Source organism: Sorex fumeus, unplaced genomic scaffold (assembly GCF_029834395.1).
Source record: "Sorex fumeus unplaced genomic scaffold, SorFum_2.1 ptg000054l, whole genome shotgun sequence".
NCBI lineage: Eukaryota > Metazoa > Chordata > Mammalia > Eulipotyphla > Soricidae > Sorex > Sorex fumeus.
Window position 1 is genome coordinate 4,891,067 of NW_026606111.1, and position 15,843 is coordinate 4,906,909.

Here is a 15,843-nt window from a genome sequence, read left to right on the forward strand (position 1 = left end):
TCTTACACTGAGCCTAAAGATTTGAAAGGTTAAAAGAGCTGGTTAATTACAAGTGGGAGATGAATAAAGAGTGGAAGCAGTCAGAGCATTGGGTGATGGCACTACTGAGTGGGTTGGGAATAGGGAGGAAGCAGAGAAAACTGTATCTGTCAGCCTGTCATTTGAAGGTGTGAGACAGCTTTGGATCCTGGATGGTGGCTGCTACTTAGATAAACTTGCAGTCACTTTTTACATTGAGCATATGTAAGTTTACGTATTTCTTGTATTTCAAATTTTATACATTTTCATTCTTACTACATTGGTATAAAATAGTTTTTCTGTATAATTTATGAAATGAGAAGGTAGGTGATTTGTTTCTATGGTAAAGATCTATTCTAAATCCCATTTTTATCTCTGCTACTTTTATTTTCCCTCTGTTGGCTTTAAATTTAGGATATACAGTGCTGCAACTACTTCATTTTGCTCTCATACTTAGATTTCATAAGTTTGCATGGTAAAGATGTATAAAATATATAATTTATAACTCCTCAAACTAAACAGTGTGCCACGTAATCTTGCACTTGAGTCACTGTGTCATCTGTTTTGTGTTTGTGTTCATGCGATTGGAAAGCATTGTTTTGAAATAATTGAAATATGTGTTTAAAATAAGTAGTTTGTTGGGGCTGGAGTGATAGCACAGCGAGTAGGGCGTTTGCCTTGCAGGTGGCTGACCCGGGTTCGATTCCCAGCATCCCATATGGTCGCCTGAGCACTGCCAGAGGTAATTCCTGAGTGCAGAGCCAGGAGTGACCCCTGTGCATTGCCGGGTGTGACCAAGAAAAAAAAAAGATAAAATAAGTAGTTTTTGCTTGAAGTTAGAAAACATTGAGATACAATGTATGTTAACATACACATATATATAATATTGCCTAAAAAATACTATCTTTGTTGCACTTATTTTCCAGAAAATGTCAGTTTGTTATTCAAGTTGTACTGCCTTACCGTGATGACCCTGGTGGCCGCAGCATATACCATAGCTTTAAGATACACCAGGACAGCAGACAAAGAACTCTACTTTTCAACCACAGCCGTGTGTATCACAGAAGTTATAAAGTTATTCCTGAGTGTGGGGATCTTAGCTAAGTGAGTATAAATACCTTTTAATGTGTTCACTTGTTACTTTTACACTTGTTTAAGGTATTTTCTTTGTGAGGAATTTGAAGCTGTGTCTGTATTTGATGGCTTCTGAGCAATGTATTATAACCAGGGTGATTCTATTCTCAAGGAGAGGGTCTTTGGTATCGCAGTTAGGGAGATGTCCTTGGTATTTGGTGAGTGGAAGTTTCTGATGTTGCTAAATATCTTACAGTGCTCATTACTTTTTTCAGAACAAAGAATTTTCCAGCCCCAACTACCAGCAGTACTAAGGTTGAAGAACTCTTTTCTAAATCAGGGACTGGCAAACTGTGACCTGTGGTTCAAATGCATCTTGAGGCCTATTTGTTGTAACAAAGACTGACTCACAAGCCTATACACTATTATTGATACTTAGGAAAAAATTTGTTGACCTCTGACTTAGAGGAGTATAAAGGTAAAGTTAGTATTTTCATATATGTCTCCTTTGCTAGACACTTCATGAATTATTAATCTATACCCCCTCTTAGGTAAGAAGTATCATTTTATCTGTACATCTCTGATTCCTCAATATCTCATAGGTAATATATGTCAGCACTGGCCTTTGAGTCACCAATACCACTTGATAATAATTTTTCAGTATGAGAGGATTCAGAACAGATCCTTGAGTGGGACAGACGTAATTTTAATCTGACTCACTGGGATTTTGCTTTCTTTCTTTTTTTTGTGTGTGTGTGAGGGGTGGGGCTGGGAGGTGGGCCTCCAAAGTGGTCCAAGGGAGGTCTGGGACATCACCTATACTCTGCAGCCAAGCCTAGGTGCAGGACATGGGCCTAGGGATGTGCTGTTTAGGCCAAGTAGTGCCAGAGACATCTGGACCTACATAGGGGTGCTGGGGGCCCTCTAGGACTATACCCAACGATTCTGGGGAATGGGTGGGTGAACCAGGTGGTGCTGAGAATCACACCAGGTCAGGAGCCTGCATGTGCTTTCACTACTACACTATTTCAAAACCTGAAATCAACGATTTTAAATTTGTAAGTCATAGTTCATTTGGTTTTTAATTATTATAGATGTTTATTGCTCAAGGCCCTCCCGTTGATCATCGATTTGCTCGAGCGGGCCCAGTAACATCTCCATTGGAGACTTTGTTGTTACTGTGTCTGGCATATCCAATACTCTCGGTAGCTTGCCGGGCTCTCCGAGAGGGGCGGAGGAATCGAACTCTGGTCGGCCATGTTGGCTGCGTGCAAGGCAAACGCTCTACCCGCTGTGCTATGTATTATACTAAGAAACCCCAAAACAAAATAAGCAAATGAAAACAAAAGCACCAAAAGGCAAAACAAAATGATAATAAAAAACTCCCAGAACAAAACTCAAATGAGTTGCTGTAGCTCAGCAATTGAACTCAGTGTTTCATCAATCCATTTGCAAGAGATGTTTTATTTGAATGCATTTCCTGTGTGTGTGTGTGTATGTGTGTATTTAATTTTTCATGTATTTAATGTTTGGGTATGATAAGTAGTTTGTTTTTGGAAGTTTTTTGAAAGTTATATCTAGAATAAAAGCACAAAAATATGCAGAATTTTAGAAGACTAATCAAATAATGGCATTATTGTAACACTAAAGAAAATCAAAACTGGGGCTGGAGCAATAGCACAGCGGGTAGGGCGTTTGCCTTGCATGCGGCCGACCCGGGTTTGATTCCCAGCATCCCATATTGTTCCCTCAGCACCGCCAGGGGTGATTCCTGAGTGTAGAGCCAGGAGTAACCCCCGTGCATCGCCGGTGTGACCCAAAAAAAGCAAAAAATTAAAATTAAAATAAAAAAAATAAAAACTGCATTCATATCATCATTGCTGTTTTCTGTCATTAGCATAAAGAATATTTACCTGCAGAGTATGCGAAGACCAGAGACAATTAGAAATTGGAAAAAATAAAGAATTCTGATATGCAGAATTTTGATAGTTGGTATTTGATGTTATATGGCCAACAAGAATTTGGCTGTGAAGACAAATCATTTAAAGTAGAAATAGTTTCTAAATAGGAAAAGCATTGGAAAAATTTGTAAACCACAAAATAAGTGAAATGCAGTTAGAAGTATTAGGCTTTTAAAATAATATAATTTTTATGGAAAAATAGGTTAGTAATGTTATTCAAAGCACACTGGTAAAACTCACTGCTGTTTATAACAAGGAAGTTTTAAGAGGGCATCTGAAAATACTAATCTCTCAGATAATGAAAGAGTAAAAGGGGCTGGAGCAATAGCACAGCAGGTAGGGAGTTTGCCTTGCACGCGGCCGACCTGAGTTCGATTCCCAGCATCCCATATGGTTCCCTGAGTGCCGCCAGGAGTAATTCCTGAGTGCAGAGCCAGGAATAACCCCTGTGCATTGCCAGGTGTGACCCAAAAAGCCAAAGGAAAAAAAAGAGTGAAAGAAAACAATTCAAAGTATGAAGTCACAGCTTGATAGCTATAAAGTGAAATAAAATGACATTGTGTTGCTTCTTCAGCTTGCATGTCTATATGTGGTAAGACAGTAATGAAATTATGGATGAGTTGTCAGTTTGGGCAAGATACCTAGTGAAATATTGAAAACTAGTTCTAAGTAGCACTGTAGCACTGTCCTCCATTGTTCATCGATTTGCTCAAGTGGGCACCAGTAACGTCTCCATTGTGAGACTTGTTACTGTTTTTTGGCATATCGAATACATCATGGGTAGCTTGCCAGGCTTTGCTGTGTGGGCAGGATACTCTTGGTAGCTTGCCAGGATCTCCGAGAGGGGCGGAGTTCTAAGTATTGAAAGGAAATTTAAAGAAATCCATAATTTCTATAAAGCAGTGTAGAATATAGAAAATCTGAATAAAATACGTGACCTGACTATGATTAGGCCACTAAGAATGAATTAAATGAAGAGTTATAATGAAAGAAAATCCTGAGATCTTTGAAGAAGAGAAACTATGATTGAAACCCAATCATGAACAATTTTGCAACTATGTATCTCACAGTGATTCAATTTTAAAAAACTTTTTTAAAAGAAGAGAATCTGAGGCACCACCCAGATGCAGAAATCAAAGGACCCACCTGAAGAAGGGTGGACCTTCAGAAAAGGAAAAGCTACAGAAAAATTCAAGAGATTATGGAAAAACCTATAATAGATTATGAGAAAACCTTCAGCAGAGCAAGGCTTTCCTGTGGCAACAACCAGATTAATTTTTATATATCCATTACTCCAGGAAAACCCATTTGGAAGAACTGTACTAACGATCCTTCTGGAAGCCATTGGGGCTTACTCTTCAAGCCCTTGTTCTCCCTTGAGCATGTATCTCACTTTACTTTATGTATCTTTGCCTATTTCCACTCTGGAGAAGCCTGTATTTCCTTTCTCTCCCCTCATATCTTTCTAAATAAATTTCAATAAAACTATTTTGCTTCACCCTCTCAAAAAAAAAAAAGAGCTACAGTAAAATATTTTTTTGGGGGGGGGAGGTCCTCCCAAGTACACTCAGGAGACCTGGGGGCCACTCCCAGTGTTTCTCTGCAAACTGGCCAGTGGTTCCATGCAAGGGCTCAAAGATCTGCTATGCTGCAGGCTCTAGTGCTGAGGACCACCATGGGTACCTCAGCAGTGTTTGCTGGGCTCAAACTGGGCTGGACCACATGTGCTGTCATCCCTGTACTGCCTCTCACACACAGAATTTTAGTGTCTTGGATTTACTGGTATGAAGTTTGTAAAGAACCAGAACATATTCCAGTTATTTGCCATGTATTGCTGTTACCTTTAAAATGAAAAATGAAAAGCCTAGCATCACATTTTTTTAACTTATATAAAGTTAAAATGTTTACCACTTAATATGTGGTAAAGAATCTTGAAAAAAATTTAAACACAGGAGCCAGGGATGTGGCAGAGCAACTGGCTTAAAAACAGAAGGCCCTGATCAAAAGCATCTCATTACCCTCCAAACACTACCAAGTATATCCCTGGTGGTCCTTCGCTTCACTCAGTGATTTGAGAAGGGACTGAAGCTAAAATGAGGTAGAGGACGCCAGCAGGCTAGTAAGGGTAATCCCTTAATCACCCTTCTCCTCCAGCCTGTGTTCAGGGCAGTGTTCAGGGTCTACTTGCTCTGTATTCGAAGTTCATGCCTGACGGTGCTTGGGGACCATATGCTGTGCTGGGGGTTAAACCAGAGCCAGTATATGCAAGGTACTGGCTTGGTACCTTAATACACGTACTGTCTCTGCAACCCGTTTAGAGTAATCTTATGGGCCTTTTAAGGATTTGGGTTTTTTTCTGTAGTGCATTGGGAAACCACTGAATGATTTATATCAATAACTAGCAAGGGAATCCATTTTGCTTGAAGAGCCACTCTGAAACCTATGAGAATAGATTATAAGGGTATAAGAGTTGAAAGTGGGGAAGCTTCTTACTCTAGGCCTGTGTTTAAAGAGTTATGAAGAGGAGTTAACATAAAACTTAAGTTATGTTCTGAAAGTAGAATCTTTATTACTTAGGGATTGGTTTGTGTACACAGTTGACTCATATCATTTGCAGTAGTTGTATTCTATAAACTCACCACCAACAATAGCAAATCATTAGTGAATGTAACAGAACAGTTGTTCTCAGGGTAACTTATAGAGTTTGGTACTTGTGAGCCTCTGGTCACAGTTTCCACTAATCACTACATAACTTTGTATTATTTGTCTCCTTCTCTAAGGTCTGAGTAATAGTAATTATATCTCTGGAGACTACAGTATCCAAACATTCCCATTTTAGATGCAGTCAGGAGCATTCAAGGGTGGTATGGTCACAAACTCATACCCATCATTAAAACAATAAAATTTTTGTAGGGTATTGCTGGCTTAAAAAAGTATTATGTGTATATTTCTTACTTTCAGTCCTAAATCTTTGCTGTATTTATTGAGAGCAGTAAACAAGTAACTGTCTCTATCACTATCATCCCATTGTTCATTGATTTGCTCGAGTGGGCGCCAGTGATATTTCCATTCATCCCTGTCATGTGCTAGTGTAGCCTGATGGCATATTGGGGGCTCTTTCAGGGTCGGGGGCATGAGGACCATCACTGTTACTGTTTTTGGCATATTGAGTACGCCACGGGTAGCTTGCCAGGCTCTGCCGTACAGGCGGGATACTCTCGGTAGCTTGCCAGGCTCTCCAACAGTGATGGAGGCTTTTGGGGCAGCCTCTTATCACCTTTACAGGTGTACCCAGTCAGGCATATATGCAGGCAGGATACTCTCGGTAGCCTGCCAGGTTCTCTGAGAGCGAGACAATAAGAGGTCGTGTGGTGGCAAATGCGGCCACGCGCTTTTGAAAGCTTGGTTTTAGTCTCTGGATTTTAGCCATTAATGGGGTTACACGGCAGTTGGTGGGTGTAACTGTCTAGCTACTGGAAGATGGGGGATCTGAGTGGAGGAGGTCCAGTAGGCTTAGCCCCAGGTCCCGCACACCTGGGTTCCTCTGCCAGTTCCTTCATGTGTGAGGCTTGTCCGAGCATGTGGAGAGTGGTTTTAGCATGGCTGTGGCTGGGTCCTGGAGGTCTTCAGCTGCCAGGGCGGAGAGGGAAACTCAACCTGCCCCCTCCAAGGGGCCCCGGTGAGTACAGCCAGGCACGGGGGCAGGAAACAAGTAACAGACATTATTAATGTAGTTCATTTGAAATGTTTCTTCAAATGTTTAGAATATGTATGTATAATTTTTAATATATAAATTTATATGTTTAGGATATATATGTATATGTACATTGTATACATATATAAATTCTTACTGGCAAGAAACATGGACTTTATTTAAAAGTACTTGATACACATTTCTTCAGAAAATGATAAAAACATCTTTCAGGTTGTAAAAAAAACAAGTCAGAGAACAGTATGCCTTGGTGTGGAACTCCAATGAAACTAGAAAGTAAATAGAACTGGAGGAAAATACTTTATATTCATTATCTGTTTGATAAGTAAAGTTATAAAACTTTTTGAAAGAAGCCAAAGATACATGCCTCTTTTGTAGGTTATGAAAAGTGACCTTCTAAAAGCAGACACCTGACTTCTTTGGAAAACAAGTTAACTACACAGCTGTTAGTTGCTGTCAACATGTGTTTTGTAAAGTGCCAAACATCCTCTTTAAAATCACAGCAACTTAAGTTGCTGCCTTCAGACATTCAGGATTGTTGCTATTAAGAGTGGCAGGTTGCCAGTGAGGGTGTTAAGAAAACATTTTTTTCCCCCTTGTCTTAAGTAATTGGTGAGGGAAACAGGTAAAAAGAGCTAATTTTCCCCCCCCACTTCATTCCTGTTTCTATTTCTATTTCAGCTGTTTCATTAAGATTTATCTTCTGTGAAGGAAGCTTTAATTTTCCAAAGGTACCTTAAAAACAAGTCACCCAGTCTCCAATTTTCAAATTGTAAATCCTCAGAACAATGAAATAATTTTAAAAATTGGTTAAATAAGCAGTTCTCATTATTATACAATTTCAGCTTTTTTAAATTTTGTTTTTGTTTCTGAATATTAAGATTTTGCCATGTCTTCATTATTATAGTCTTTTCTTTGTACGTATTTGTGTTAACAGGAATTTTCCCCTACACCTTTTAAAAGTTTTATACATGATGACTTGTCCCTAAATCCTCCCCTTTTTCTCCTAGTGCCAGGGATGACACCTAGGGCCTCAGATGCTGCTGCTGAGCTGCCCAGCCCCAGGTGGCGTCCCATACTGCCTAGAGGCCCCAGAACCTCCCGCCCCCAATGCCTTTCAGGGCAGAGCAGGGTTTTTTGGTGCTAGGGACCACTAGGGTCACATAGCCCATAGTGCTCAAAATCTTTAGTGTATCTTTCCTATAAGCAGGGAAATTATCTTCATAATCACAAAAAAATTCTAAATTGGAGACTTCAGTATTGAGACACTGTTAGCTCATTCACTGATTAGTTGTGTGCTATATTAAGCCTAGTTAAAACTATGAAAACTGACAGTTTTGATAAAAATCTGTCATTTGTGCCATGAATAAAAGGAAGTGAACACTTTCACATTATCTTAGGTAAAGGTAAAGGCCCTCCCGTTGATCATCGATTTGCTCGAGCGGGCCCAGTAACGTCTCCATTGGAGACTTTGTTGTTACTGTGTCTTAATGTCACCCTTTTTATTATTTGCTGTTATCTACAGACTATAAAACCTAAGTAAATCTAGCAGGATGTATGACTACATATATGCAAGGTGTGGTCAGTAATAAGACAAGCATATCTTAACTCTTTGAACTACTTATCCATCTAAGACTAGAGAAAACTTTAATATTTCAGGGTTATCTAGAATAATTAATATAGCTGTCAAATATAGTTTATCTTGCTCTATTCCCCTTCTCTTGCTGAGTTTCCATTTTGTCTGAAATGTTATACCCCTGGAGTAATGGTTTTAGGATCATGGGGACAAAGTAAGAGTTTAATATATATTTATATGATGGGTATTTTTAAAATAATCTTTCCCAGTGGCTTTGTTGTTAGTTTTTATACCTAACTGCCTGAAGTTTTTGTGTGTTTATTATGTTTTGTAGATGTTTAAAAATTGTAAATAAAATGTAAATATCTTAAGCTCATGAGCAACCTATGCTGTGTTCCATTTTGCACAGGGCCTTAGTAACCTAGCCAAGGATTTCATGCCTCCTAGTAGTTCTTGTCAGATCAGGAGATGAAAGAATGAGACCAACTTCTGACCAAGCATAGGTCAGAAATTATTGGTTTGAGCCAGTTGAGGTAACAGTGGAATCTCTGTCATAACATGGAGTGTCAGGTAACAAAAGTTGTACATAGAGTTTATTTCCAGTATTTAAATAGAAAAGTTAGTGGAAAATAAATGTAATAATATCTAAAAATTAGTATGTGCTTTTTGATTATACATATTCTTTTACCTAAGATCTAATTTATGTAATTAAATGTAACTTGATTTAAACAAACACAAAATACATGAAATTTATTTTCAAGAAAGTAACATGTCAGGAAAATGGAAGGAAAAATGTCCTTTGGTTTTTATGTGATACTTTTTAAGGTAATCAAGGCCAGTAGTGTATTTATAATTGATCATGTAATTTTTTTCCACTAATAGTAAGAAGGATAGATGATTACTAGTATTTCCTGGAAGATCTATTGGCTACTATTAAGGTTTTTTTCTCTTTAGTGAGTAAAGCTAAATGATATAAGTAATTTCTCAAAGATAGGTTAAACTGAGTAGTGTTTAATCTGCTTAATACTGAAATCATTCACCTCCTCTTTTAAATTTTATTTGTGTGGTAAGATTCCAACATAATCTTTCTTATATCTCTTAAATCTCTTTATCTTACAATGTTTTTATATTCTTTTGGGGGGGGCAGAGTGGTGTTGGGGACTCACTGTGATTATCATAAAACTTTGAGTTGGAATGGGTCAGTCTTCCCCCCAAAATATAATGGCCTTCCTAAAGAGAATTATTAATTACATTTAAGACCCTTTTGATTAAGCACCTTATTTTGTGTTTATAAAAAATTTTTCCTTCAGAAATAATCGAGCCAGTTTACAACAGGGGGAAATGAGCCATACTGATTAGTTCCTCCAGAAGGAAAAAAGAATAAAGAGCATGCATAATCAATATAGTCAAGTAGCTAGCTTTTAAATATAGTTTCTTTTTGTTGGTACTAAATAAATTATTCAGAATTTCTGTAAGACTATGTAATATATACTTGGGTTTATGAGAATATGGTTATTTAAATATTTGTCTATCACATTTCATAAGTTATAAATTAATTGACCCAAAGCATTCAATTCCCATCCAAAATAGCTTCCATAGATACCAAAGTCTTTTCTTCATAGTTTAAATCTAATTTTTTAAATGGATTATGGCTTGATTAAAAAATGATCAGGGTGAACTATATAAAATAATTAAATGATAGGAGGTAATTTTACACATAATAACAATAATACATTAATTTCATTAATGAAAATCTTTTGAATCTTTGGTAAGAGAATATGTTATCATTTTTCTTTTATGAGGATGTTTTGTTGGTGTATTTAAGAAATCTAAAATTCACTTAAAATTATTTAAATCATTCTTTTAAATGACATAATGGCCTTTTGCCATGTTTTTACAATGCCCTGTATGTGATACAATTCTATTAAATTGATGTTCTCTCCACTCATTCTTCCCCTTATCATTTTCCTTTTTGTTTTCAAAGAGAAACTGGTAGTCTGGGTAGATTCAAGGCATCTTTAAGAGAAAATGTCTTGGGGAGCCCCAAGGAACTGATGAAGTTAAGTGTGCCATCGCTAGTGTATGCTGTTCAGAACAATATGGCTTTCCTAGCACTTAGCAATCTGGATGCAGCAGTGTACCAGGTGAGTGGAGTGGTGATAAATAATAGTGTGAAGTGGAAAATTCTTGTTTTTTTTTTTGTTGATTTTGGTTTTTGGGGTCACATCTGTTTGTGCTTAGTACTTACTCCTAGCTGTGAGAAGGGAGCAGAGTCTGCAGTGCCAGGGACTGAACCAGAGTTGGCCACCTCCACGGAAAGCACCTTAACTCCCGTACTATCTCTCTAGCCCTGAAAAGTATAAAATCTTAAAACATGTATTTTATGGTGAAAATACTTTTATCAGCCTTTTACTGCTTTCAGATTTTTATTGATAATGCTTAGTGATATAGGAAGTAATGCAACAATTTCTTAGTGATATGGGAAATAATGCAAAAGAAATCATGTTTACTAATGGGAGATACACAAGCTAATAGTAAGTTCTGAGAATGTTGTTAGGATTTGTTACCTTTGAATGCTATACATGGGCCATGTGGACCTTTGGCGGGGTAGTCCCCTATCATCAAGCTAACCAAATTTCCCAGGGGAGAGTAGTTCAACTCCTGTGTGGTGGCTGAACTGTGCCTAGAAATTGAGTAGTGGAGAGCTGTGGATATCCATATTCAAAAATCACTGTGTAATCTTCCTTCATCTCCTTGGCTTTATCTTCAAGTTCAGAGTTCCTCAAATTTTTCTTCTCTTGCAAACAGCCTCTAAGCTTAAATGGATTGGGGTAAAATCATGAATTGAGTAGAAGCAGTAGTATGTAGGGATTCACGCTTTATTGCAACTCTCTGATACACACCTCATTGACGAAGAACTTGATGGTATTGATTCCTGAGCCTATGGGTGGTGTTTAGGTAATGAGTTCTTAGCTTACCCCACTGCTAAACAAGGGTTCGGTCTAGGGTCTCTGAAGTCAGTTTCTACTTGCTCATCTGTTTTCTGACTTCTTTATGAATTTCATGTTTCTAATTGTTTAAAATTTTAGATTGGCAGTTATGGTTACCCTCTGAAAAATACAGAGCCTAGGGGGACCTGCCTCCCCGTCAAAAATCCACAAAATTTTCAACATACTCAAAACAAAGACCATAAGCTTGCTGTTTACCTTATGCCTCACCTGGTAGATTGACACTATATATATATATATATATATATATATATATATATCTATCCTCGCCAGGGCCCAACAGCTGAAGACCTCCAGGTCCCAGCCAAGGCCATACTGGAGCCACTCTCCACACACTTGGATAAGCCTCAGGCATAACAGAACTGGCAGAGGAACCCAGGTGTGTGGGACCCGGGGCTGAGATCTCCAAGCCTGCATGGTTTGGGACTGGACCTGTCAGTAGATAGACAGTTACACCCTCCAACTGCCGTGTAACCCCAACGACGGCCAGGATCCAGAGATTATCACAACAAGCTCCCGGGAGCGTGCGGCCGCATTTGTGGCCGCGCGACTATTTATTTACTTTTCTCTAAGTTTTCAGGGTACCTTTAAATATCCCACCCGCACGGCAGAGCCTGGCAAGCTATCCGTGGTCTATGCCAAATAGACCAAATTGATATGCCAAATCCAGTAATAAATGGATCTCATTCCCCTATTCCGGGATGAATGGAGACGTTACCGGCACCGGCTCAAATAAATCGATGAATAACGGGGATTAAGTGATTATATATATATATATATATATATATATATATATATCAGATGCTGTATTACAGTAAACTAGAAAAAAGTTAATCATAGGGAAAATATTTACAATATTATGCAATATATGCAAATTTTACTTTTTCTATAAGAAAATCCACATTTAAGTGGGTGTTTACTTAAAGCTCCATAATCAGGGTTTTCAGGGGTCAATTGTATTTATATCAGAGACTACTGTTAGCTGAGTTACTTCTTTTCTTTTCAGGTAACCTACCAATTGAAGATTCCCTGTACTGCATTATGTACAGTTTTAATGTTAAACCGGACACTTAGTAAATTACAATGGATTTCAGTTTTTATGCTTTGTGGTGGAGTCACACTTGTACAGTGGAAACCAGCCCAAGCTACAAAAGTCATGGTAAGAAATAATGCTTACTCTAATTAAAATAGTAAACTCCCTTAAGTTTTATGTGCTGCAGAAAATGTCACTGACAACTGCAGCATATTATGTCTGTAGCACTGTAGCACTGTCCTCCTGTTATTCATTGATTTGCTCGAGTGGTCCTAGGAACGTCTCCATTGTGAGACTTCTTGTTATTGTGTTTGGCATATTGAGTACGTCACAGGCAGCTTGCCAGGCTTTGCCGTGCAGGAGAGGTAGCTTGCTAGGCTCTCTGAGAGGGGCGGAGGAATGGAACCCGGGTTGGCCAGGTCTGCCATGTGCAAGGCAAATGCCCTACCCGCTGGGCTATCACTTTGGTCTATAGATAGGCATTTATCCCCTAAGGATGTTAACAAATAATTAGATTTATTCAGGAAACACGTTACACATGTAAGGTGCTTTATTATTTATTTATTTATTTTTGCTTTTTGGGTCACACTGGGTGAGGCGCAGGGGATAATCCTGACTCTGTACTCAGGAATTGAATTACTCCTGGCGGTACTCAGGGGACCATATGGGATGCTGGAAATTGAACCCTGGTTGGCTATGTGCAAGGCAAACACCCTACCAGCTGTGCTATCGCTCCAGCCCCAAGGTGCTTTAAACTTAAGCACCTTGTTTTATAGATGAAAAAATTAAAGACCAAGTTGTTGAAGTAACTTGTCCAAAATTATGTATTTAATAGTAAATCTGTGATGAAAAAAGTGCTAACCTCCAAACAATGTATATACTAAAACTTGGCCATTTTTTTAAATTGAGTCACTGTGAGATAGACCCTTAGAAAGCTATTCATGATTAGGTTTCTGTCATATAGTGTTTCAATAGCCATCCCTCCACTAGTGTACATCTCCTAGCAACAGTGTACCCAACCCACCCCCAGCCTGCCGCCATGACAGCTCTTCTCTCTCCCTCTCTGTCTCTTTCTCTCTCTCTCCTTCCTTCCTTTTAAAGTTGAACTTTTTTAAGGGGCAGGGTTTCTCCATGTAATCCTCCTCTTCACTCAGCAGGTTTTAAATCCACTTGTATATACTCCTACTGTCAGTGACAATGATTATAGGAAATATTTATTCTCTATTTATTTTTGGTTTGGTGAGGTACATTCAGTGGTACGCATGGCTTACTCCTGGCAGGGCTGGGCAGGTGAATCAGTAGTGGTTGTGTGGTGCCAGGGATTAAACCCAAGTTAGCTACAAGTAAGGCCTTAACTGCTCTTCTATGTCTCTGGCCCATGGGAGTAGTTTTTTCACTTACCTAAAATAGAGCAAAAAGTACCTTTACCTTTTAGTTTGTTGAGTAAATGTTAAAATGACATGTTTATTCTGTGCTTTCATCATTTGTTTTTCTAAAGAGAAGTAGGAAACGATCTTCAGTGAATGACCGGAAAGTTTGGGATCCCTCTACATAATCATTCAACAATTTTTTAGGGGGTGGGGTTTGGCCATACCCAGCACTGCTCTGGGTTAATTCCTGGCTTTGCACTCAGGAATTACTCCTGGTGAGGTTTGGGGACCATGTGGAAGGAATGCCTGGGATTAAACCTAGATTGGCCACTTGCAAGGCAGATGCCCTAACCACTGTACTATCTCTCCAGCCCCTCCCCTACAATTTTTAACAAATACAAGATTATCATGATTCTTTTACAAATCTAGACCAGCTGGCATGCAGGAAGGAAGTCCATTCCTTTTTACAACTTTCTTGTCAGTTGCCTTTTTTAGTTACTTTTAGATACTTTTAGAGATTTTTTGCCCCTTCAGAAAACTGCCACTCAGATCCTCTACTACTTAGCCACACTAATTGTTCCTTCCTGTATTGAACTCTGTCTCATAACTTCTACTCTGTGATACTCTTTAGATGTCTTGGTGATTCTCTAACAGACCTCCTTAGTTCTCAGTTACAAACTTCATTCTCACTAAAACGAGTCAAATGTTCATCTTGGTTCCAGTGCTATGGGCTAGGGCAAAGAGAAGAAAAGAATACGTCAGCTCTTTCACACCCTCTCACCGGTTCTCCATTGTGTCCCACATATAGTTCCAGGGCACTTTCGCCAACCTTACAGAGGGATTGAGGAAACCCTATACTTCTCAGATTTCCATCTATATTCAACCAAAAGCTTTTTGTGTCACACCTGGAGATGCACAGGGGTTACTCCTGGTTTTGTACTCAGGAATTACTCCTGGCGGTGCTCGGGGGACCATATGGAATGCTGGAGTTGAACCCGGGTCGGCCACGCGCAAGGCAAATGCACTACCCGCTGTACTATACCCCCTCAACCAAAATTTTTATCTTGAGAGAGAATAGAATACAAATTCCCACACTAACATTTCAACTCTAGTTTCCATTTCGGAATTTGTGAGAGCTTCAGCTAGCCCAGAAAGGGGCCCTGTTCTCTCTGGCTAACTAGAGACAGCTGACAGTAGATATACTTCCACCCCATATGTGAATATAAAAATTCCCTTCCTGCAATTTCTGATTCTTGAAAACCAAAAGCTCTTTGACATCTGAATTCTCATCTCTATTAGTGACTTTTCATTAAACTTTGAGTTTTCAGAGATTTCATTAAGTATTTCTATGTTCTGTTTTCTCCTCTCCTTCTGTGGTGTCCATTATACATACATGTTCTTGAGGATGCCCTATGGGTCTCTGAACCTTTGCTCATTTTGCTTTATTACTTTTTCCATGGGCTGGAGCAATAGCACAGTGGTAGGGCGTTTGCCTTGCAAGCGATCAACATGGCCGACCTGAGTTCGATTCCTCTGCCCCTCTCAGAGAGCCCAGCAAGCTACCAAGAGTACCTCGCCCACATGGCAAAGCCTGGCAAGCTCCCTGTGATGTATTTGATATGCCAAACACAGTAACAACTGTCACAATGGAGACGTTACTGGGTCCGCTCGAGCAAATCGATGAACAACGGGAGAACAGTGACAGTGATCTGATGATCATAGCAGCCATGTCTCACTCTGTATTACAGTATTCATCTCCAAGAAAAGACTGATTCCTGTCTCATTTGTGAACTGTTAAAGAATCAGAGCTTTATATGGTCTTTATCAACTTGTGTATATAACACAGCATATCTGGAACACAGCATACTAATATTCAGCAAGATATCAAAAACAGTAGGTAACATAAAAGTTAGTACTGCTTCTTGTAGTTGATTAGGATATCCACAACCTTTGTACCAGACCAGAGGTTGAAAACCACCAAGTTAAACCATAGCTTTTCCATGATTGATGTTGGTAGGACTTGACTTAGGATGGTGGCACAAATAAAGACCCTGCCACACGTAGCACTGTCCTCCCATTGTTCATCAATTT

The 15,843-nt window shown here is 39.0% G+C and overlaps 1 protein-coding gene across 1 annotated transcript in view; it reads left to right on the forward strand.

Moving 5' to 3' along the window:
* SLC35A1 (solute carrier family 35 member A1) overlaps positions 1-15,843 on the forward strand; it is a 28,786-nt gene that overhangs the window by 4,851 nt on the left and 8,092 nt on the right. Inside the window, exons 2-4 of the mRNA XM_056125166.1 lie at positions 945-1,122; positions 10,326-10,485; positions 12,356-12,508. Of these exons, the coding sequence (XP_055981141.1) occupies positions 945-1,122; positions 10,326-10,485; positions 12,356-12,508 (491 nt within the window). The remainder of the gene's footprint in view (positions 1-944; positions 1,123-10,325; positions 10,486-12,355; positions 12,509-15,843) is intronic.